The sequence below is a fragment of the Crocodylus siamensis genome, chromosome 5, assembly GCF_052110815.1.
Source record: "Crocodylus siamensis isolate JL-2025a chromosome 5, ASM5211081v1, whole genome shotgun sequence".
NCBI classification, from domain to species: Eukaryota; Metazoa; Chordata; order Crocodylia; family Crocodylidae; genus Crocodylus; species Crocodylus siamensis.
In genome coordinates, this window is record NC_143399.1 from 17,042,996 (window position 1) to 17,065,071 (window position 22,076).

Consider the following 22,076-nt stretch of genomic DNA (forward strand, 5'->3'; position numbering starts at 1 on the left):
TGAGCGTCTTCATCTGAACCCTTCTGCAATGAGGGTTCACATTGTCATGGGATCAGGCCCTTTTAAAGAGCTCCGCAGCCATGCACTGGTGTTTGGTCAAGGCTGTAGAGCACTTTCAGGGGCCAGACTAGGCAAAAATTGTCACTTCTGTCTACGTTTTCCGTGCTGCCCCCTTGTGTCCTGCTACCCCAGGCGTCTGGCTGATTTGTTACACCTTTGTACCATGATGGCTATTCCTGCTCATGGGCCTGATCCTCTGTTGCATTTCCCACTCCTCTTAGTGCAGGCTGAAGTGGACCTCCACGCAGTTGTGGAGAAATTAGCAGGGATCCTGGTTTTCCCTGATTTAAAAAATACCAAATTTTCTGCTAAAAAATACCAAATTCTGTGCTAAAACCCCCAGAATCCGTGATTAAAATTAAAGCTCCCCCACAGCCTTCCTGGCCCTGCTGGTACTCCTTGCCCCCTACCCAGAGCCCCTGCTCCCCCAACCTTACTGGATGGGGCCGCCAGCTGCCAGGGCTATGGACCCAGGCCCACAGCCCCCTGCCCCCACTTCTGCCTTGCTGCAGGCTTGGGCAGACTGGCTCCCTGCTGCCATGCACACTCCCAGGGGCAGAGGGGGCCTGCGCCCCCCAGACTTGTACACAGGGCAGGCTCAGGCTGAAGATTCAGGCTACCACTCTGCTTCTCTCCCCTGGGGCCTCTGGAGCCTGGCGGGCATGACCTGGTGTGGCTGTGGAAAGCAGGGCCACGCAGGGATCTCCTTGCCACTGCTTCCCCCCACCCCTGGCACTGCATCTCCTGTGCCTGCTGCTGCTTTGAGGGTCACAGCCCTGTGCCACTGCCCTCACTACAGCCCCACGTGCAGGAGGCATGTCGCTGGAGCAGGATGGGGTGAGCAGTGGCAAGGAGGTTCTCCACATGGCTCCACTGCTGCACTGGGTCGTGGCCTCTGGGCTCTGGAGGCCCTGGGGAAGAGAGGCAGGGTGGCAGGGAACAGCGACTAGCAGCTTCTCCACATGGCTCCACTGTTCCCTGCCACCCTGCTTCCCTCCCCTGGGAACTCCAGAGCCCAGTGGGCACAACCCAGCATAGCAGGCAGCAGCGGAGCCACGTGGGGGTCTCCTCACTGCTGCTTGCCCCTGTGGGGATCTTGCCGCTGCTTGCCCTGTGCAGCCCCATCAATGCATCTCCTGCACGTGGGGCTGCAGTGAAGGCAGCAACATGGGGCTGCACTCTCAAAGCAGTGGCAGGTTCAGGAAGTTAGGGTGGGGGTGGGCAGTGGCAAGGAGATTGCTGCATGGCCCTGCTGTCCCCAGCTGTGCTGGGTTGTGCCCACCGGGCTTCAGAGGCCCTAGGAGAGGGAAGCAGGGAGGGAACCCAAGCCCACAGTCTGTGCCTGCCCTGCATTGAGATCTGGGGGGCGCAGGTCCCCTCTACTCCCTGGGAGAGCACATGGCAGCGGGGAGCTGGCCCTTCCCCTCCCTCAGACGAGCCACCCGCCAGTCCGTTCTTTTTCCTGCTGGGGCTCTGCAGCTGTGCATTTGCAGCCCTGGGCCCCATGTCCCACCCGGCTGGGCAGCAGCCTCAGCCCTGCCCAGCTCCCTTCCCCACCCCCCACTTACCTGCTGGAGCTGCTCTGCAGGCTCCCTGGGGCCACATGCATGTCCATACACATGGTGCCCCCTGTCTCTCCACCTTCCTTCTGCTCCCTCCCAGCTCCCTGCAGGTGGGAACTCTGCCAGCCTGCAGGGAGCTCATGGCAAAATGGCGAAATCCGTGAGTGTCTTGTAAAACGAGGAATCCACATTTGCCTGTGGTAAAAGGTAAAATCTGCAGTTTACTCTTTTTTTCCATGGGAAACAGAAAACCTGGATCCCTGGTAATTTAGTATGCTTGCCCCAGAGGAAGGGATTAATATAGCGAATGGAAGATAGGCCGAGGTGAAAGCGAGAGAGAGGGTAGCATCAAGGGGGAGGAGAAGAGAACCAAAAAGGAGTGAATGAGGAAAACGTCTAGATGGAAGGAGGAAAATAATGAGAAGGCACTAGAAATAGGAAAATGTGTTTTATCCAAGGGACAGATCTATAGGGGAGCAGTGGCATGGTGATCATGTTTCCTAGGGACTAGAAATATTGCATAGATGTATTTGGCATAGGTCATGACAGCAGTCTGCTTTCTCTTGCACTTGGGCTGGTTTTGAGCAGGGAAACTGGAGGAATATATGGCACCTTATCTGCACGAGCCACTTGGTGAAGTTTTAACCAAAATAAACCAACCCTCACACTCAGAATAGTAAATGATTACAAGAGTCTGGCTTTTTAAGTGTGGCTAGGGCACTAAGAGGGGGAAATATTTTGTTTGGTATTTAGGATAAAAGAAATGTTTATTTTTACAGATTACTTCAGTGTGTTACTTTGAACAGTGCAATCCTGTGGTTTATTACAAATTAGTGTTCAATTCATAAAGAAATGCCATTAAAACTTTGGTTTAAAAGTTTAAACCAATGTTGCAATTATAACCTTTTGAGATTTTTTTCATGAAGCACTAGGCTGCTTGTGGCTGTGCAGGAAGCCCTGCAGGCAGCCTGGCAACAGCCTGGGAAAGCAGGCTCTGCCCAAGAAACATGGCAAGCCTGATCTTTTTTCTCTCCCCACCCCAAGAGCCTGCCTACCTGCCTGAGCTGTGAGGGGCCCGGTGCCCCCTGGGACCACCCGATTTGGGTGCCTTCAGGCTGGTGCTGCCTGGTTGGGGGGAGAGGGGGCTGCTGCTGATGCGGAGGGAAGCACCAGCCCCCCTGCAGCCTAGGGACCGCTCTGTCCGCTGGCAGCTCGCCTTCCCTTCCCCACTGTCAGAGAGGCAGGTAAGTGCTGGGTGTGTGCATGACATGGGGGTTTACTTCGCCCTAAATTGAAGTGGTGGGTTTTTAAAGCCACCACTTCAATTTAGGGTCCCCGTTTCGTCTACACACGCCCAAGGTCTCCAGCTCTCAGGAGAGAGTCTAGCCACCAGTGTGTCAGATATTGTAGGGTGGGATTTTTCAATTTGTCCTTTAGAGCTGTTCAGTTCAGCATAAATATTAAAATAGTTATTGGGTAAGAGCAAAAGTATGAGCCTCTAGCTGATCTCAAGACATTAACTGAATATTTCAATACTTATGCAAAGTAGGACAGCTTCAGTGGAAGAGTCCACTCCAGAATTCCCTGTAGGCTGACGGTTATCGCAGTCTCCAGAGAGGTGGAAGATCTCCATTCAGCTGCCAGCTCTGATTCAGGCGGGTGGGGATATGAATGCAAGCACACTGGAGTGCTATAGGACCACCATCACACATCGTCACTGATGTTATGAATGGTTCTTAAGTCCCTTTGAGAATTTAGCATGGAAAGTCTGAATGTTTTCCTTGAGTCTGTTCAGTCAAACCTATTTAGTTGAATTCCACCCAAGTTTGAGAATAGTTTCAAACCAAAACTTTTGCAAGTTCCTGTGAATAAAACAAACTGTTCCCTAATACTTCTTCCCCCTCCCCCAAAGTTCTCCAGACTCTAGTGACAGTATTCTCTTTACTTCTTCCTGATGCTTATTTTATTGATACCACAATCAGTTGTTTGTTGAAAGTTGTTAACTGAAATATTTAATCTCTTTTAAGGAGCAGTATCTACTGTTCTGACTTTCAAAGTGAACCTCCAAAGTCGGAGATAAAAGAGTGCCATTTACAGGGGAATCATTCCTATGAATGCACATTTCAGCCTATATTCCTTTTATCGGGATATACCATGTGGATAGAGATAAAACACCTGTTGGGAACACTTCAGTCCCCACCAACATGTGTCATTCCAGCAGATGTAGGTAAGTCAAAGATTTCCTTAGTGGCTTTTTCTTCCAGTAGTAGTCTTGGCGCTCAGCATTTATACATCATACACATAGTAGTTGTTCATTTAGAAAAACCAAAAAAAGTCATGATCCCTTTCAGTGATAATTTAATTCATCCAAAATGATTGAAAATACTGAAATCCTTTCCACAGAGTTCAATGGGCTTTGAGTCAGTCCAGGAGCAGTGCCCCTTTACCAGCAAGAGCACCAGCCTTGGCCAAAGGAGATGTGCTCAGTGAGCTCTCTGTTTCCATACCCCACTTTTCAGCATCCTGGATCTATTTCTGAGTCAGACACAGTATATTTAAGATGAAAGGCAATTTTGTAATGTTTATCAGCATTGTGGCCACTGCAAAGACTTGCAATAAAGTTTGGGTTAAAAACTTTTTATGGTACACATTTTGAAAGTTAATGGTGCAGCCCTTTTTAAACACGGAATTGCATGCCCAAATAGTCATAAAATTACTAACTTCTCCAGAAATGCTTTTGTTATGATAACTATATGAAAGTAGCCAGGCAAGAATGTCTGGGTTGTGTGGCAGCCAGAGATGGCTGATATTCTTCAAATAAAACCAAACTGAAATATATATAAGAGTCACTAAGAATCACTAAACTATACAAGAACTAACCTCTGTAGCCAGGGTCCTTATTTTCCTAAATTTAATCTACTCCTTAGCTTCTTCCTTTTAGTTTTCAGAGTCATGTTTGTCTTAGAGTGGAAGTTTCTGGGGTCAGGGCAACTCATGTTTGTGTTTGCAGAGCCTACAGCATGATGGTGCCTCTAGGCTCAGTGTATATGAACAACAATAATACTAACATGAAAGTAGTACCATCATTTTGATTCCACTCATGTAGTGATGTTGTGCTTTCCAAAAAAATTCTAAACAGACCCCAAATAATATTTTAGGACTATAAGTGTGTGTGTGGGAGTTGGGGGGGAGGGGGTGGTTAAGACTACTTTGGTTAGTTTATAAAGATTTGGTTAGTCTAAAATTTTAAGTCTAAAAGTTTAATTCTACCCTGCTTTCTACTTGAATTCAGCCTAGCACAGCTAAGTACATCTCTGTGAATTAAAAACTCTAACTATCCAAACACAATTAATAATCTTTCAGTGAGTGTCTTGTGTCCTCTGATATGACTTATGTTTAGATTCTTGATTCACCCCTTGATCCAGCAAAGGTCTTTAACATTTGCATGACCTGTAAGATACATGTGTTCCAGTTTTAAGTCCTGTCTAGAACCACTGTGAGATTTTTCTCATGTCATTTTTGCAACTTTTGGTATCTCTCACTTGGATTGTTTTAGGTTCAACAAGCTAACAGAACTAACTCTAGTGGAATACATACATTTGTTTTGAGGCTACAGGAAAAGCCAATGTCTGGTACAAGACTTCAGGCATTTGCATTGCCAAGTCTACAGGGAAGGTTTACTTACTGCCAAGCCAAAGATCTGCAAGGTCCAAGAGAATAAACACGTGTTGGCTTTCCGCTGGACAAAGTGTGACTATCTTGCAGAACAAAATTAAGATTTGAATTCTACAATCTCTGCCAAAATATTTTTCTTGCACTTTCTCAAAGCAGAAATATTGATTTTTTTTTTCCCTTTACATCTGTAGTCAGTGTTTGTAATAGATATTTCTTTCTCTTCTTCAGTTAGATTGCAAAAGCAAGACAAGAAGAGAACAGAATGAAATACAATGTTATAAGGGAGGTATACGACTGCATTCACAGAGATAATACAGCTTTGGCCCACATTGAATCAACCATTACTATTTAAAGTTTAAATTGAGGAAATGAAAATAATTGCACAGGGAAAAAACTTAATGCATTATGGCCACAGTACTTCCTCAGATCAGTTTTGGGATGTAGAATTTAGTTTTGCGGCTCTTTTACTTAAGATGTTACTTAAGCACTATCCTGATGAGTATGTTAAAGCATGGTAGTGCAATTATGCAGTTTCCTTGTGAAGCAGCCACTTTGGAGTTCACAATCATTTTGTGAATTCAGACACTTTTAAATGAGTACATATTCAAGGAGCCACTTTTTAAAAAAAAAACCATTCTTCAGAATTTTCATCCTTTTTTTGACAAGCAGGTTTGCTGATTCTTATGACTTTTACCTGCTGTAGTTCTGACCTTCAGTGTTACTTTTCCTCAGATGGAACATACCTGTGGGGGCAACTTCTTTTGTTGCCGTGTGCAAGTGCCATTCCTTTCCCCTTCCTTTGCTGAATCTGCTCCCAGCCCTTTATGTCCATGCCTGTTCTGCTGCTTTGCTTTGTGTTTCCTCCCCTATCTGCTCCTGTGCTCTCTGCTTCCTCTGTGATCTGCTATATGCCACACACACAGGCTGCTTGTGCCACCTGTGGCACTTATCACATGTTGCCACCCCTGGTATATACTATTACACATAATGGAGCATGGAAGACTGCTTTGATTCTGTATTTTACTGCTGCTTGAGTGCGCCAAAAGCATTTGGCACTCATCTTCCCCACAGCTATCCTGTCATGCAACTTGCCAGTCATATGCATTATTACTTGGGCTGATAGATCAAATATCCAGTCTCTTTGACGAAAGGATTGAAGAAGATGATAAGCCTTGTCCAGTGCTGACAAACACAGGCCTCCAAATGCATCTGCTCTGAGTAATTTTAATGTCCGATTTTTAAAACTCAGTCCTCCCTCTTAAACCTCAGAGAAAGAACTGATTGCAGTTGAGCTACAATGAGTGAATTGTGCTCTGCATGTTAAAAATGTAGAAGTATGTCATCTGTAAGCAGCAGGCTTTTTCTTCAGCTTCTGTTATTTTTTTTAAGAAGGTGCTTTTTGACAAAGCATTATCCTGGTCAAAATGGTGATTTGAGATGCCTGAAATGATCTGCTGGAAAAGATGGTTTTGGTGAGATTTTCCATCAGGAAAATCAAAAATGTTCATTTCAAAGTGGTCCATATCTACTAGAACCATTACCGTGTGTGATGGAAATTGAAGTTCTTGGTCACTTATGCCTCCATATTCCCATAAAGACTCTGTTCCCTGACCAAACTACATCTCCTATAATGGGCTCTGGTTCTTCCATTTTGGCAGTGATCACGGGTGTTTGTACACGCCACAGGGGTTTACTTTGGTTTAATTCTCCCTAAATTGAAGTGGTGGGTCTTTAAAAACACTACTTCAGTTTAGGGGGAAGTAAACCCCTGTGGCGTGTACACAAGATTTATTTCATAGACATTAGGGCTGGAAGGGACCTCGGGAGATATCGAGTCCAGCCCCAATAGATTTCATAGATTTATTTCATAGACATTAGGGCTGGAAGGGACCTCGGGAGATCATCGAGTCCAGCCCCATCAAGTCCAGTCAGGCCTGACCCTCACCTTCCTCTCTGGCGGCGGGGAGGGGAGAGGAGGACAAGCTGCCCACCGAGGGGTCCCTGAGCTGCTGGGGGGTGGGGTGGTGCTTCCCTCCATGGGAGCGGCAGCACCCACCTGCAAGCCCCCGGCTTGAGTGGTCCCGGAGGGCACCACAGCTGCAGAAGAAAGAACTGGGCCCCCGCGCAGCTCAGGCAGGCAGGCTCCGGGGAGGGGGGAAAAAAAGATCAGGCTCTCTGCCTTTTTTTTTTTTCCCCTTCTGTGGAGCCTGCTTGCACAGGTTGCTGCCAGGCTGCCTGCACAGGCTGTATACACAGCCCCTGAGGCCTGGTGCATGGGGCCCAGGACCCAGTGCTTCCCTCCGCAGCAAGCTAACCCACCTCGGAGATGTTTTATTTTGCTGCGTCCCAAAGTCATTTAACATGCATTACGCCTCCAACATGTGCAAACAGCCCACCATTAAAGCGCATTACGCTGCCAACACGTGCAAACAGCTGCACCATTAAAGCAGTGCAAAAGGGCATTAGGCTGCTTTAAAGGCCAATTTTGTGGCATGTACAGATGGCTGTGGAGGGAAATCACAGTAGCTGATCTGGTTTTAGCCATCACTGTAGACCTAACCCAATTGAAATGACCAACAAAATTAAACTGCTTGACATTTCATAATTGAGTTTTTCTGAACTGTGTATTCTATGAAAAGAATGAGATTGAAATATCAAAGCAATTTTGGAATGTCATAATAGTAGTTTTCTCTAAGGCAGAGACTGTTCCCCTTCAAGTATGTAGCAAATGAGTAAGCCAATCTCTTGTGATTTAATAATGAATTAGAAAATGCCTTTGCATTAAATGCCAGATTTGCCTGGTACCAGCTGAGTTAACAGTATGGTCCAGTACAAGGGACAAATGGATACCCAGTAACATTGTATCACATTAGAAATTTTGGAGTGCAGATTTTAGTTTCATTTCTTCTTTTCATTTTTCTAGTGAAGCCATTTCCTCCCTCCAATGTAAAAGCAGAAATTACCAAGAATGTTGGGCTGCTGAATGTGAGCTGGACAAACCCAGCATTTGCAACCATTGAGCTTAAGTTTCAAATTCAGTATGCTGTGAAGAGGAAAGAAATAACTTGGGAGGTACTAGCATACTTACTCAAAATTAACATGTGCCTCACTACAGTGCTTGTGCATGAAGTCTCTATCAGTTAGCCAGTATTTGTTGAATTCATTGTATGTAGTAAATTATATTAATATTTCTTCATATTTATTTTAACAAAGGAATCAGAATCTGATGTCTCTTTCATTGGAATCAGTGACAAGAGTTTTGAATTTACCTTTCTGATGAGTTAAAAAGTCAATCAGATGCCTAAAAAGCTTTGGTGATTTTAATGCAAGTGTTTTTACTTCTTTTATAGACATACGAGGTTTCTAAAGCACAAACAAAATCAGTCCTGATAAAGGTACCAGATCTTTGCGTTGTCTACATTGTTCAGGTGCGTTGCATAGGAGTCGATGGAGTAGGTTACTGGAGTGATTGGAGCAAATCCGCTTTTACGGTGGTAAAAGATGTCAAAGGTATGTGTAATTTACAGATACATTCCAAAGTTGGTAGTTGCATCAAATTTCAGTGACAAGTGTGAAATTGTGCTCCTCCTTAAAATAGATGTCATTTTGCAGCTCCCCTGAAAGGTCCAGAATTTTGGAGAATTATTACTGAAGATCCCATAAAGAAGCAGAAAAACATAACTTTATTTTGGAAGGTATAAATGATTGTATTTCAGCTTTTCTGTAATGTTTGCTCTTCCCATCATTACAATGATTGGGTCTTTCACTGGGGAGGGATACACGATCCAAAAGTGTTGGTAGAGTTAGAGATGAGAATGGTACTAGCACATACTGTCCCCAATAACAGAGTCAGATATTCATTATTCATACTCCTTTATGTACTGTTCTATTAGGAAGTAGTTCATTAATTTTACCACCTTTCCTTTGGCAGAATTGATAATAGAGGGTAATAGAATTAATAATGCTTGCTGATAAATGTTAGTGGCAATACTGTGATATAAGAATGCAGTCCTTATCTCTTTCTTCAGTTGGCCTCTTCCTTGCACATCCGTCTCCTTTCTGCATTTCTCTCCTTTTCCCCTTATTCCTTTTGTTTTTCTTCACTATAACACTTCCTACAATTAGCCAGCAGAGAGAAACTACCTTTCTTCTCTAGCCTTCAATAAGTTGGTCATATGACAGTGGGACAAAATCTTTTCAACAGCAGGATGGTTGTTCTGGGTGGTTAAGAAGGCTCAATTCCACAGCAGCCAGGCAGGAATCCACAGGGACGTGTGTAGATGAAACAGGGCCCCTAAATTAAAGCAGTGGTATTTAAAAAACACCACTTCAATTTAGGGCCAATTATACACCCGTGTGGTGTACACACCCCGCTGACTTTTCTGCCTCTCTGGTGGGGAGGGGAGGGCAAACTGCCGGTGGTTCCTGGGCTACAGGGGGGCGGGGTGGGTTGGTGCTTCCCTCCATGGCAGTGGCATCCCCCACCCCGGTGGCATCTGCCCACAGGCACCTGGCTCAGGTGGTCCCGGGGGGCACTGCAGCCACGGAAAGAAGCACGGGCCCCTGCTCAGTTCAGGCAGGCAGGCAGGCTTCGGTGAGGTGGAGGGAGATCAGGCTCGCCACTTTTCTTGGGTGGAGTCTGGTTTCCTGGGGTGCTGCCAGGCTGCCTGCAGGACTTTCCACAGAGCTGCGGAGCTGCACAGAGCCTGGTGCTTCACTTCGCTTCACAGCTGTAGGGGCAGCAAACAAAAATGCTTTGGAGGAGTGTTACTTTGCTGCACCCCAAGTCATTTAAGGCGCATTACGCTGCCGAATTTCCTACAGCGGCTGGAATTAATGTGCAATTTGCCCCCAAGGCATGCAAACACTGACACCATTAGAGTGGTGCAAAATCATTTAGCCTGCTTTAAAGTGTCATGTACACATGCCTCTCGTTTCATCTACATATGGCTCAGTAGAGCTCCAAATCAGCAGAACACTAGCCAGTGAACTAGTACATTGCCCTGGTTGTCATAGGCCCTGAACAGGCATTCATTTCTAGCAATGGAAATCTTGGAGAAATTTCCAACACTAGAAATCTTTCCAGGGGAAGGGAATATAACAGTGTTCAGCCTGCAGATGCCTCCTCTCTCCTGCTCTCTACGCCTTCATTCTGGTCTTGAGAAGGCATGGGGAGCAGCAGCTGCTCCACTCCTCCTGCTGCAGCATGGCAAACTGAAGGTCTGTATTTCCTTAGTTCCCCTTGCAGGAGAGACAGAACTAGTAGAGCTGTTCAGTGTTAGAGCTGGAAATATTGAGTATGTCAGAATGGACAATAGCATTTTAGCTATAGAAAAGTATTCTTGCTACTGAGCATCATTTGGAGTTATGCTGTCTTAAAACTTGAAAGCTGCCCTCTATTAAGTAAAAAAATCAGATTTTATCATTTTTATGAAAGCATATCACAGGAAACTAATACATGCTAATGTGTCCTGCAGCCCTTGATAAAGAATTACTCATTATGCAGTGTGAGTAGATATATGATAGAGCACCGCACTTCAGAAAATATGACTTGGTCAGAATATGTAGACAGTGGCACTACGTACACGTTTCCATGGACCGAACAGGCACGCACTATTACAATTCTAGCCATCAACTCAGTTGGAGCATCCTTAGTGAATTTTTATTTACCTCTGTCACAGCAAATGAGCACAGGTAAGAACAAAAGGTTAGTAATGATTATGATGCATTAATAATGTTTAACTTCAGGGATTCAGTTTTTGAGAGTTTCCTATTTCTATAAAGGAAATCTTTGTCTTACAATATTCTCAGCTATTGTGTGGGACGCAGTTTCTGTAGACTACTGACAAAGCTGTCTGGCAAATGAGTATTTTTTTGTCCCAAAAACACTCAAAACATCCTCCTCATTTTTTCAGAACTCAACTTCTCTAATTCTTTGTTTGCAAACACTCCAACATTCTGGCTTAGGGAACATTTTGTTGTTTCCAAAATGAAATAAGATTCCTGAGCTTTTGGCTCCCCGGGTTTCTGGCGCTCAGGCTGCCTGGCTGACTGGGGGGCCTGGTACCACCCACCTGCTAGTGAATCATGCAACCCAGGGAGTTCATTTCCCCTTGTAACCTGGAAGCTGGCTGCCAGGGAATTCTTTGCAGCCTGCCACGTGAGCTATTGTAGGGGGGGAGCCAGTGATGCTGTGGGGGTGAGAAGCCTGTGCGCGGTGCAGTGGTGCAGGTTTGGCAGTAGAGCAGCTAGGCAGCCTGCATGGTTTCTGTTGAAGTAAAATTTCCTAGAGAAAATTTTCAACCAGTTCTACTCTATAAAGCATAATATCAAAGGCCAACACTGTGCTGTTTCATTAGTGACTAGATAGTTAGTAGAATCATTTGTATCAATTTAGCAAGCTTTTACTTTGCTTTATAAAGGTTGTCTATATTTTAAATAATGCCACCATATAAAAAGCTAAGAAAACCTACATTGTGGGAAACAGAAATATCTAGACATAGATATACTGTAACTATTTACACTTTAATTGTTAATAACACATACTTTTCATAGGTCAGGTTCTGGCAGGTGTACAACATACATATGTTCCAGAAAAACTGCATTGAGCAGCAGAGCACAAGGGAGTCGGCTGACTTCAGACTCTTCTCTGTGCTGTTTACATCTTAGCATTATGATACTGAAGGAAAAATTGGATGTTACTTTACATCCCAAGTGCTAGTTTTCTAGCTGTAGAAATGGAATTTTTGGCACTTAAGTGCAACTTTTAATTCTTTTGCCTGTGCAATGTGTGTACATGAGCATTAGCACAGCTGCTGAAGTTTGTGCAGTAGGTTGCACACTGGCCAGGCAGGTATGTAGCTATTAGAGGTGTGCAAAGCGGGTCTTATTCCATTTGGATTCGGCCTGAATTGGGGACAGGGATTTGATTTGTTGATTTGGATCACTGTCCCTGATTCGATTCGGCCAAATCTGAATCTGAAGATTCAATGCTGATTCAGAGAATCAGCAATTCGGACAGAGGCACAGCTTTAAAGGTTTTTTCTACATGCCTCGAGGTACGAGTTGTGGCCGCTAAATGCTGCGATGCTGGGGTGGATGGAGTGTCCCACAGGAGTGTGGGCGGGGGGGATGGACCACTTCCAGGTCCACTGGGGAGCATGCTGGGGGCCTCCCCATGTCCCCTTGGCTCGATGATTGGCCCTGGGGTGCCCCCCCAGACCCAGGAGGCATCAGTCACCAAACTGGGGGAGGGTGCGGGGGGGCTCCCGTGCACTCTCCAGCAGACCTGGAAGTGGACCAGAAATGCTTCTGGTCCACTTCTGGGTCTGCTGCAGAGCACCCTGGGGACCCCCCCCCCCAACGCTCCTGAAGGATGCTCCATGAGCCCCAGCATTGCAGCATTCACGAGCCGCCTGGTACCTTGAGGTATGTAGAAAAAAATTTAAAGCTGTGTCTACATCTGAATTGCTGAATCTTTCTGAATTGATTCAGGGGGTTCCAGTTTGATTTGGAGAGATTAAAGGGTCCTTTGATTCTATTCAGATTAGGAAATTTGGCCACTGAATTGGGATGAATCGAAACAGGGACTGAAGCTTCGCACATCCCTAGTAGCTATGTGTACTGGAGTATAAGTCCTGAAATTATCAGGAGGAAGAACACCCTTCTGTGTTTTAAACTCAATAGCTCAGTGGTTAGGGCAATTGCTCAGAAAGTAGGAAACCCAGGTTTTAGTCCTTTATTACTTAAGGGGAGTAGTTCAAACCTGGGTCTCCCCTGTTTCCCAGCACAGTGCTTGAACCACCAGGCCAACATTATCCAGCCTCCTTTTGTTGCTAAATCACTATTCAGTTTATCCAATATTCAGTGAAGTTAGAGATGCAGATTCAAATCCCCTCTAGGTAAGAGGGGCCTAGAACTTGGTTCTTCTGTTTCTTGGATGAGTGCCCGAACCACTTATGTCATCCTCCTTCATCTAACATCCACTAGTTAGAGTTTTGCCAGCTATAATTTTGTGACTTATGCATGGAGAGTATATGCATATATTGGACTGCAGGCCTGCCCCACCACTGTGTAGCCTACTGAGCATGCTTATGTGTCTACACTGTATTGGGAAATGGAGTTGAATATTGTGCATGAGTACCAAAAATGTCACTTATACAGATGGAAAACTGCCATTTGGGAGGGTAAAATGAAATAGAATTCTGCCCTTGGTCCACAGATTTATGCTGAATATCTTATCAGCAAAATGTTGTTATCTTTAGCTATTGCTATGACTTGGCCTAGAGGGTGAAAGTTAGAGACCTAAGTAAAAACCAGAATATATAGAGAGAATACTCCATGTGAAATGTGGTGGGAAATTTGATTTGTTCAATATTTGGGGCCAAGATGCTTAGTGTAAATCAACATAGTTCTCATTTCAGTGGAGATGCACTTGTTTACATCAGCTGAAGATGTAGCCCATAATGTGCATAGTACATTTGAAGCTGCTTGCAGATGTTAAAAAAAACAAAACAAAAAGATAAACCTGGTGCTTTACCTTACATTCTGCGCATCCCCGAGCTGAGCCCAGCATGTGCCCAGAAGAGGCAGCACGTTGATTGGACCTGGCTCACCGAATGTCTGTATAGGTCGGACTCTTTAGTGGGGCTTTTTGGGTGCTTTTATCTAATAGCTAATTGAGTCATCTTTAGCTAAAAGTGCCAAAAAGTGCCACTGAAGCACCCAATATCTACAGATGCTGTGGAGATGGGTCAAAGTAATGCACTGCTTCTTCTGGTAAAGCACATTTTTTTTTTTTGGTTTTGTTTTTAATGTCTGTAAGCAGCCTGAGTTTAAGAAACTAAAAAAAATAATGGTAAAGAACCAAAATGGTTGCAGTCATTCAACTGAATGAGGTGCCCAGTATGCATCTCATCTAACCCTACTTTATAATGAAGGTTGCTTACAGACGTGGAAAAAAAGAAAAAACCCCCAGCATTTTACTTTCAGCTTGCTGTGCCCCAGCACAGAGTGCAGCACATTTCCAGAAGAGTTTGATTGCATCAGCTATTAGGTAAAAGTGACAAAAATCCCTGCTGAAGCACATGAGCTATACAGATGTTGGGGAGCAGGGTCAAACTGATGTGATTCCTCTTCCGGTAAAGCAATCCCCCCCCGCCCCATCTGTCAGTGCCTGAAGTATCCAATTACATTTTAGAAATTTGTTTTGGATTTTTTCCCCCCAGTGAATACAGTTCAATCACTTGCAGCCTATCCAGTAAACAGCAGTTGTGTAATTTTGACATGGACGCTTTCACCTCCAACTTACGTGATAAAATCTTTTGTTATTGAATGGAAAAACCTCAATGAAGAAGAGGGAATGAATTGGATGCATCTTCCTCCAAATATTAGCAAATGCTACATTTATGGTGAGTTTGTACCTGAAAATATAATATTCTTATTGTTGTCTCTGCTTTGGTGGAATTACAGTGATTGATCTGTCCCCTCATTATCTTTGTTTCTGACGGTTTGTGTGTAAGATCCAGTACAGCAAATCTTGCCCATCAGTTGAGAGCCCACTACCGGGTTAATGATGTTGACTGATGCAAGACTGCTGAGTGGTCTTTATCTCTGTTCAAACACAGGCGCTGGTCCTGTGTGTTGCTCCGTGTCATGTGGCCGTTGGTCCATGAGCCTGTGGATTCACTGGCCGCTGCATCCAGTGAGACCACAGACTAGTTGGTTTGGCTCTGCAGGTACCTTCATGCAGCCTGCTTAGTATAGACCTGGCCTACCTCTATGGGAACCTGTTTTACACAGATGTATTTGAACTCTTCTGAGTAGAGTTACTCCCAATTACATCAGTTCAAATTTCTGGCATGTCATTACTTTGCAGGAGTTGGCCTGATTTATCTGTTTTCTGCCCTGTACATATGTCATCTTTATATTTGGTTACTCAAGAACCAAACAAGTTTTACTATTTAATATTTTATAGTCTTTCATCAAAAGCCAATAATTCCATGAGGAAAAAAATCTTAGACTATCCAAAATAAATTGTTAGCTCTGCATTTAAATCCAAAATTAAAAGGATTAGGCCAGAAAAGATCATTCCTTTCTTGTACAATCTATTGCATACAATCAGAGCCTTTTTAAAGGTCAGACTTCAATCGCATTACTACACTGGAACTTAAATTTTTAAAAATCTTATTTTCTTTGCAGATCACTTTATACTTATTCAGAAGTACCAATTCAGTCTGTACCCTATCTTTCCTGAAGGAGTAGGCAAACCTAAAACAACAGATCAATTCATCAAAGGTGATCTATAGGAAATTATCTTTTTTTAATGAAGCAGCAGTTTGTTACAAGTTCCCTTTAGAGCAGAACTTTTTAAATCCTGATTTTTATGAGAAACAGAAAGATAAGTGTTGATATCATCCCAGTTAAAACAATGGTCCAAATCATCCATTGGTGTCACTGAAAACAGTTTTGGTGGAGTCAGTGCTGTACCTCATCAACCTTGCCAGATTGTCTTCCTGCATTTTATACAGAGCCCTACTCAATTTTAAGATCTGCCAGAATTGATGGGGGGGAAGGGACTGAAAAGCATGTCTATAAATGGCCCCAAGCCAACTTTGGGATCCTGTATAGTGTGGCGCCTCAGTCCATAAATGCTTCCATAGTTTAGTATGCCTGGTGAGGGTTCTGGATAAGACTGGAGAATGGATACTTACCATTGGGCACATCTATATTAAAGCGTCACAAAACATTAAAGCATCACCAAAAATGTGCTCTTTAGCTAATGGGCATTAAAATAAGCTAATGTGCTTTTTGCTAGTACCTCATAATGAAGAGTGCCTGTAGACATGCTAGGAGGCTGCACCAATACATTGTAATTACAGTGCCTCCGAGCAGACTCAATTAATTGAGCCTGCTGGAGCATGCTCCAGCAGACTCCCACATATTGTGTATCGGTGTCCCTGAGCGTCATAATGGCAGTGGAGGGCACTTGGACTAAAGCTTGTTGAACGAGCTTAAGTTCAAGTGCCCCCACTTAAGTTCAAGTGCCTGGAGGTACTAAATTTAGTGTGCATTACCTAAAGCACATTAATGAACGTCTACATGTACCCACTGAGACACAAAAGTCAGTGGGCTTTTAAAGTAATTTTACTTTGTGTAAATTTGAACATAAGATAAGGGTCCTTGGTGTATAATGCAGCTTACCTACCATATCTGCCTAGATCCAAGACAACCCTGAATTTAAGACCCACCAATAATTAGATTCTATACATGGAAAATGCATACATTTGTTATAATTTTCTAAGTATAGAATCTAATTATTGGAGTTTTACCTTAAATTTGTTCCCCCATCACTGTAGTGGGGAGAGCAATGGTGGGGCTGGTGATAAGGGGCAGGTGGTGGTGGTGAAGTGATGGGAGGGTCAAGCAGCTTGACCCCTACCACCTGTCCCCCTTACTGTTTAGCCGCCTGCTGCCTCTTCCCCATCTCCCCTTTCCACAGCCTCTGTCTCCCTGCCTACCCTCCAGAGGCTGGGGGGCGGGGGTGGAGATGGGGGCCCAAGGCTGAAGGGTGGAGCAGGCACAGAGAGGGCAGAGACTGCTGGAGGCAAGTGGGGAGTACAGATCAAGGCTGGAGCTTGAGCCACATAGCTGCCTGCCCCGTCTTGTATTTGAATCCAAGATGAGGGGCTTTTTTCCCCCTAGTTAAATTGGGGGAGGGGAAAACTTTATCTTGGATTAGAGTAAATACAGTAACTGTGTTACCTTCAGCTTAAGTGTATTTAACTTATTAAATCCTTTGTTTCTAGTCTGTACATATACTCATCATTCAGCAAGACATTTAATTTATGACATTTTTAATTGTATGGCAGTTTGGGCTAATGGCTAGAGAAATACTTCAAAATGTTTGAAACTAATACTATTTATTTTCAGATGAGAGTGGAAAACAGAACAATGTGGGGCTCTATATGATTCTACCAATAGTTATTTTATCCTCGGTTTTATTGCTTGGCATGCTGCTGATTTCGCACCAAAGGTATGCAATTTATTTTCATAAAAAATATTCTGAATGTCCTTATCAGATGATACTACACCTACAGAATTCTTTCTGTCTAGTTAAGGACTTGTGTTTGATTGTCTCTCCCAACCCCCAAAATAGCTATATGGATGTGCTTTCTGTGAGAGATGAAATACTGTATTGCTTGAACATGGCACTAGAAAATGAAAATTCCTGAGCATGTACATTTGCTACTTTTGAATTAAGCTGTTACTCTCTCCATTTGAATCTGTGCAATGGGGATGCTTCCCTAAAGTGATTTGGGGTTAGTAAAGTGCTGATTGTCAAATTTTGTTACAATATCTTATAATTGTCTTTATTAAGAGTCTGCAGTAACATCTATGGAAATATTTATAGTATAAATAAATACATAGTATAAATGTTATATAATAATTTGCCTTGAAGAACCATGCTTGAGATCGTAAATGGAAATGAGTCAATGGTGCTAGCCAAACTTGTGATGACATTTGCCACGTAACAAAACCATTACCCAGTATCTAATTAGCCATTTTGGTGGGTTCAACTGAAGCTCAGGATCATAATAGCAGAGGTGCTTGAGCTGAAACTTGATTATGCCAATTGATATGCTTGGCCAGAATAAGTATAATCTGCCCATAAAGGATGTTCAATTATCATGCAGATTTAAATAAAAATGAAGCAATTCCTTAGTTGGTGTGGTTTATGCTATCATAATAGTGAGCAGTTGTTTCCTTTGTACAATGTGCATGCACAGAACCAAATCAATAATTGCTTTCCATATTCCAGAATGAAGAAGCTGTTTTGGGAGGATGTTCCAAACCCCAAGAACTGTTCCTGGGCACAAGGAGTGAATTTTCAGAAGGTATGGGTTTCTGTGGCCCTGTATTCTTCCTGTGGCTTCGTATTTTGTAGACCTTAATGTGGAGTTTAATTTTTTTTGTTAAACTCAGCATTAGGTGTTATCCAAAAAGTCAATTACAACAGTTCTGAAGCACTGAGAGTAGTAATGCAACCATTGTTTTCAGCTGTATGAAGCTGTCAGTCTGAGAGAGGCCAGAGCATTAGATCCAAATCGGTTTGAATCAATCTGGGGAAGTTTAGATCTTCAGATAATCGCAGAGCCAAATCCAGAGCCAAATCCAGCAAACAGATGGCCCTTTGATGTAATACATGTTGAAATCAATGGGTGCCATATGTGCACATCCAAGGCCAAATTCTTTGCTGGTGTAATTTGCCTCTCCTACATCGATTCAGTTGAGCAGTGATAAATTGGTCTTTAAATAGACCAGTACTAATTTACAGCAGCAGAAAATTTCTCTCAGTTCCAGGATTTGACACTTACTGTGTAATCACTAAGAGCATAATTTGCATTCAGATTATTATTTCTGAGAGAGAGAGCATCTGATGGACAGAAACTCTGTTTAATTTTTTTAGCTATTAATTTTCATTCCCAGTGAAGTTTTCTTTTCTCATCTTTTTATTTTATTTCATTTCATTTAAACAGAGAATGGACATTCTTTGAAGTCTAATCATGATCACTGCCTGCTGAACCATTGTGCCAACTCCCAGGCTTCATATACAGAGTTGTTAGAAGATTTTTCTATTTACATTCAGAAGACAGGAAACAGATCAATACAATGCTGATTTGTTTAAAGAGAACTAGTTCTGGAAGTAGTTTCATTCAATACATAAAATGCCCATGCAAAATCAGACCAGAGCCAAGTTTGTCCCCCATACTGAACCGGACCAAAAAAACCCAAACAAACCAAAACCCCAGCTCCCTAGTCCTCTCTAAAATACCCGACTTTGTAGGCAGAAAACCAAACTTTACACTGCATTTCCACAAAATTTACTGACCTGCTTACTAAGGCTCTGTCTTGCAAAGGGTTTAGCGCTTTCAGTTCCTAGCATTCAAAAGCAGTAGAGTGCCCTACACCTCACAGGAAGTGGCTGTTGAAGCAGAAATGTTTGGTCTGGGGCTCCTGCAATTCAAGCCCAGTTACCAACTTCATTGCATTTTTTTCTCCTCTTTTTTTTTTTTGCGGTAATTTTATTCAGCATGGTAACTAACCTGATTTTAATACACAACAGCTTTGGGAGTTGCAGACATATCAAGGAAGCTAAGTCTGGCCTTTAGAGGAGCATGTGGCTCCCAGAAAGGTGATACACCACTGTGTATATGCATCTGAGTGCATAATTTTAAGGTTTTCAGAAATAATTATGTCCGTTGTGCCTTGGTTTTCTATTAAAAGGACCATGTGCATATTTTATACAGTTATTTAGTTATTGTCTGAATATATGTAGTTGCATAAGAGAGCCAGTTCAGTCAAAATCAAATGAGAGACTTTAAAAATCATGGAATCATAGAAAATTAGGGTTGGAATGCACCTCCGGAGGTCATCTAGTCCAACTGCCTGTTCAGAGCAGGACCATTCCCAACTAGATCCTTTTAGCCAGGGAATAAGAAACAAATAAGAAACAAAAACTAGTATTGGTCTTAATATGGCAAAATCTGCTTAATGTAATCTTCATTAATCATTGTTTCCAGCTTACAGCTAACACTTATTTACAGCTTTTGTTCTTTTATTTTTGTTTTAAATGGTAAAGTATGGTTAGAATGCAAAGAATAACATCAAGTTCTTCAAAAAGTTCAAGGAATTTGTGAGAGAAAGCCTGGTCCAGAACTTACAGATCTCTGTGGAAGTCTGTAAGCTCCAGTGGGTTTTGTTCGGTGCCATTGAACCAAATAACTCTGCAAAAGGAGCATAAAAGTTACAAGTTTGGAATACACTCAGCTGCAGGGCTTTGCACAAAGTCTTGTTAATTGTTGGGAGTATTGCAGATGCGAGTTGCCGAGAAATTGTTATTAATCTCTTTAAAAAGGGAAACTCGTCTCAGTTACCATGACCCCAGTTAACATGTGCTCATGGAACATGCATGTTGCATCTGGCGCTATGGACCTAATTATTGTATACCACTCACAGAAATTACAAATCTAAATCAGTCTGGCAGAAGTGAACAAACTGACAAAACCCTCCATCACATAACTGTACATTTGCATGTTCTTTTGAGTCCACAGCTAGGGGAAAAAGAAATTATCCATTTAACTATAAAGCACGTGGTGCTGCATAGGAAATCAAAGTTGCTTTTATTCACCTTGCTGTGCAGTACAAAAAGCTGTGCAGACGCAGTACAGCTTAATATCAGTAAATCCTACATTTAGACTGGAATCCTGCAAAAACTTACATAAGCTTAATGTTAAGATCATGAGTAATTCTATAAGTTATTCAATGAAGTTACTCAAATACTTAAGGATTAGCAAGTTGATGAGCGTTTGTGGGACTGGATCATAGCACCTAATGCTGTGGGCCTTACAGCTGAGTTGTAGCACTGATCCTGCAATGATTTATACATGTATGTGCAGACCCATAGAAGCCAATATGATTATTCACTGTGCAGAAATGTGTGGATAAATGTTACATTTCTAGCACTGCAGTTGCCCCGTAGTGCTACAGTAGTCGAAGGAACTGATGTGTGATGTCCCATGTAGCACTACAGAAGTGGTTCCTGGACAAAACAGGAACTTCTCTTTAGTGCTACATTTTGGAGCTTCATAGGTAATGTCTGTCCTGTGCATTGTAGCACTTTGGTCTCGTGGTTTACTGACATCTTACAGTGCTCTGCTCCTACCCCCTCCCCCAGCTCTGAGGAGACAGCAGAGTGGAGAATCATTGAGCACACCTGCCTGCTCCCCTGCCTGCTTCCCCTGGGCACTTTTACATGTGGTCGGGGGGCAGCACTTTAATTAAAGTGGCTCTGGGACATCTGCCATTTTGAAATGCGTGGACACTGATACATGGGACACATGAGGCTGCCGGAGCATGGTAATTACCACACTCCGGCAGACTCAATTAACTGAGCCTGCTCTGATGCGCTGTCATTGCAGTGTGTTGGAGCAGCTTGTGCACTCACGTACAGGCACCTCCTGTGAATACAGGACTGGGGCCCGTGTTGCTTGCAGTGAGTGGGATTGTGGCCTCCCTGAGACTGGGTTGTTGGCATGGTGCTGGGCTTGCTTGCACTGAGTAGAGCTGCAAACCCACTGTGGGTGGACCTAGTTCTTGTCCCATTCAGACAGCCCAGGCCTAGAGGGAGCTCCAGCTCTAGTGGGGGTGGATGGGAGCAAAGAAGTAGGGTCAAGCTGCTGCCTGGCTGAAGAGCATGTTGTCAGATGCCTTTGCAGTGGCTATAGTGCTTCAGCTGGAGGGCTCTGCACTTCTGTCTGTCTCACGCAGCTACCTTTTTGGTAGCCCTTCCAAGTGCTGCAGCACTTGTCATGCTACAAATACATGTCTGTCCATTGACAAGGTTAAGCAGATGTGTAAGCCTTTGCAGGATCAGAGCCGAAGGATGACAGGATTAGGTCCTTAGTATGTTTTGAAACCTCCCCATTTCTGGCCAATGAGTGCAGTTAATTGTACTCCCAATGGCATAAGCCCATGAATGCTTCTTTTGGTTTCATGGAATTATGTTGATTGCTGTAAAAATATTTTTGCCCAAACCATATGATGTGCACACATTGAGAGAGTGCTTCCGAGCATATTTACCCATCTTTCTCTGTAAGTATTTACTTTATATAGTATTACATTTCCTCAGGAGATTGTATGTGCATTGTATTTGATTAAATATCCAACATGTTTTACTAAGCAATGTGTTTTGATTCAGCAGATGGTGACCTTTACTAA

The 22,076-nt window shown here is 43.4% G+C and overlaps 1 protein-coding gene across 4 annotated transcripts in view; it reads left to right on the plus strand.

The window, feature by feature from the left end:
* The window catches only part of LEPR (leptin receptor), an 82,862-nt gene that overhangs the window by 51,904 nt on the left and 8,882 nt on the right, over nucleotides 1-22,076 (plus strand). For 3 of the 4 annotated variants that reach the window (XM_090049634.1, XM_090049636.1, XM_090049635.1), the window contains exons 10-18: nucleotides 3,650-3,849; nucleotides 8,221-8,369; nucleotides 8,648-8,807; nucleotides 8,910-8,992; nucleotides 10,775-10,991; nucleotides 14,525-14,707; nucleotides 15,498-15,593; nucleotides 17,229-17,331; nucleotides 18,118-18,193. In XM_090049634.1, coding sequence (XP_089905760.1) covers nucleotides 3,650-3,849; nucleotides 8,221-8,369; nucleotides 8,648-8,807; nucleotides 8,910-8,992; nucleotides 10,775-10,991; nucleotides 14,525-14,707; nucleotides 15,498-15,593; nucleotides 17,229-17,331; nucleotides 18,118-18,193 — 1,267 coding nt within the window. Of the gene's footprint in view, nucleotides 1-3,649; nucleotides 3,850-8,220; nucleotides 8,370-8,647; nucleotides 8,808-8,909; nucleotides 8,993-10,774; nucleotides 10,992-14,524; nucleotides 14,708-15,497; nucleotides 15,594-17,228; nucleotides 17,332-18,117; nucleotides 18,194-18,835; nucleotides 22,038-22,076 lie in introns of those variants that run through there. The other variant, XM_090049637.1, reaches the window with a different exon arrangement.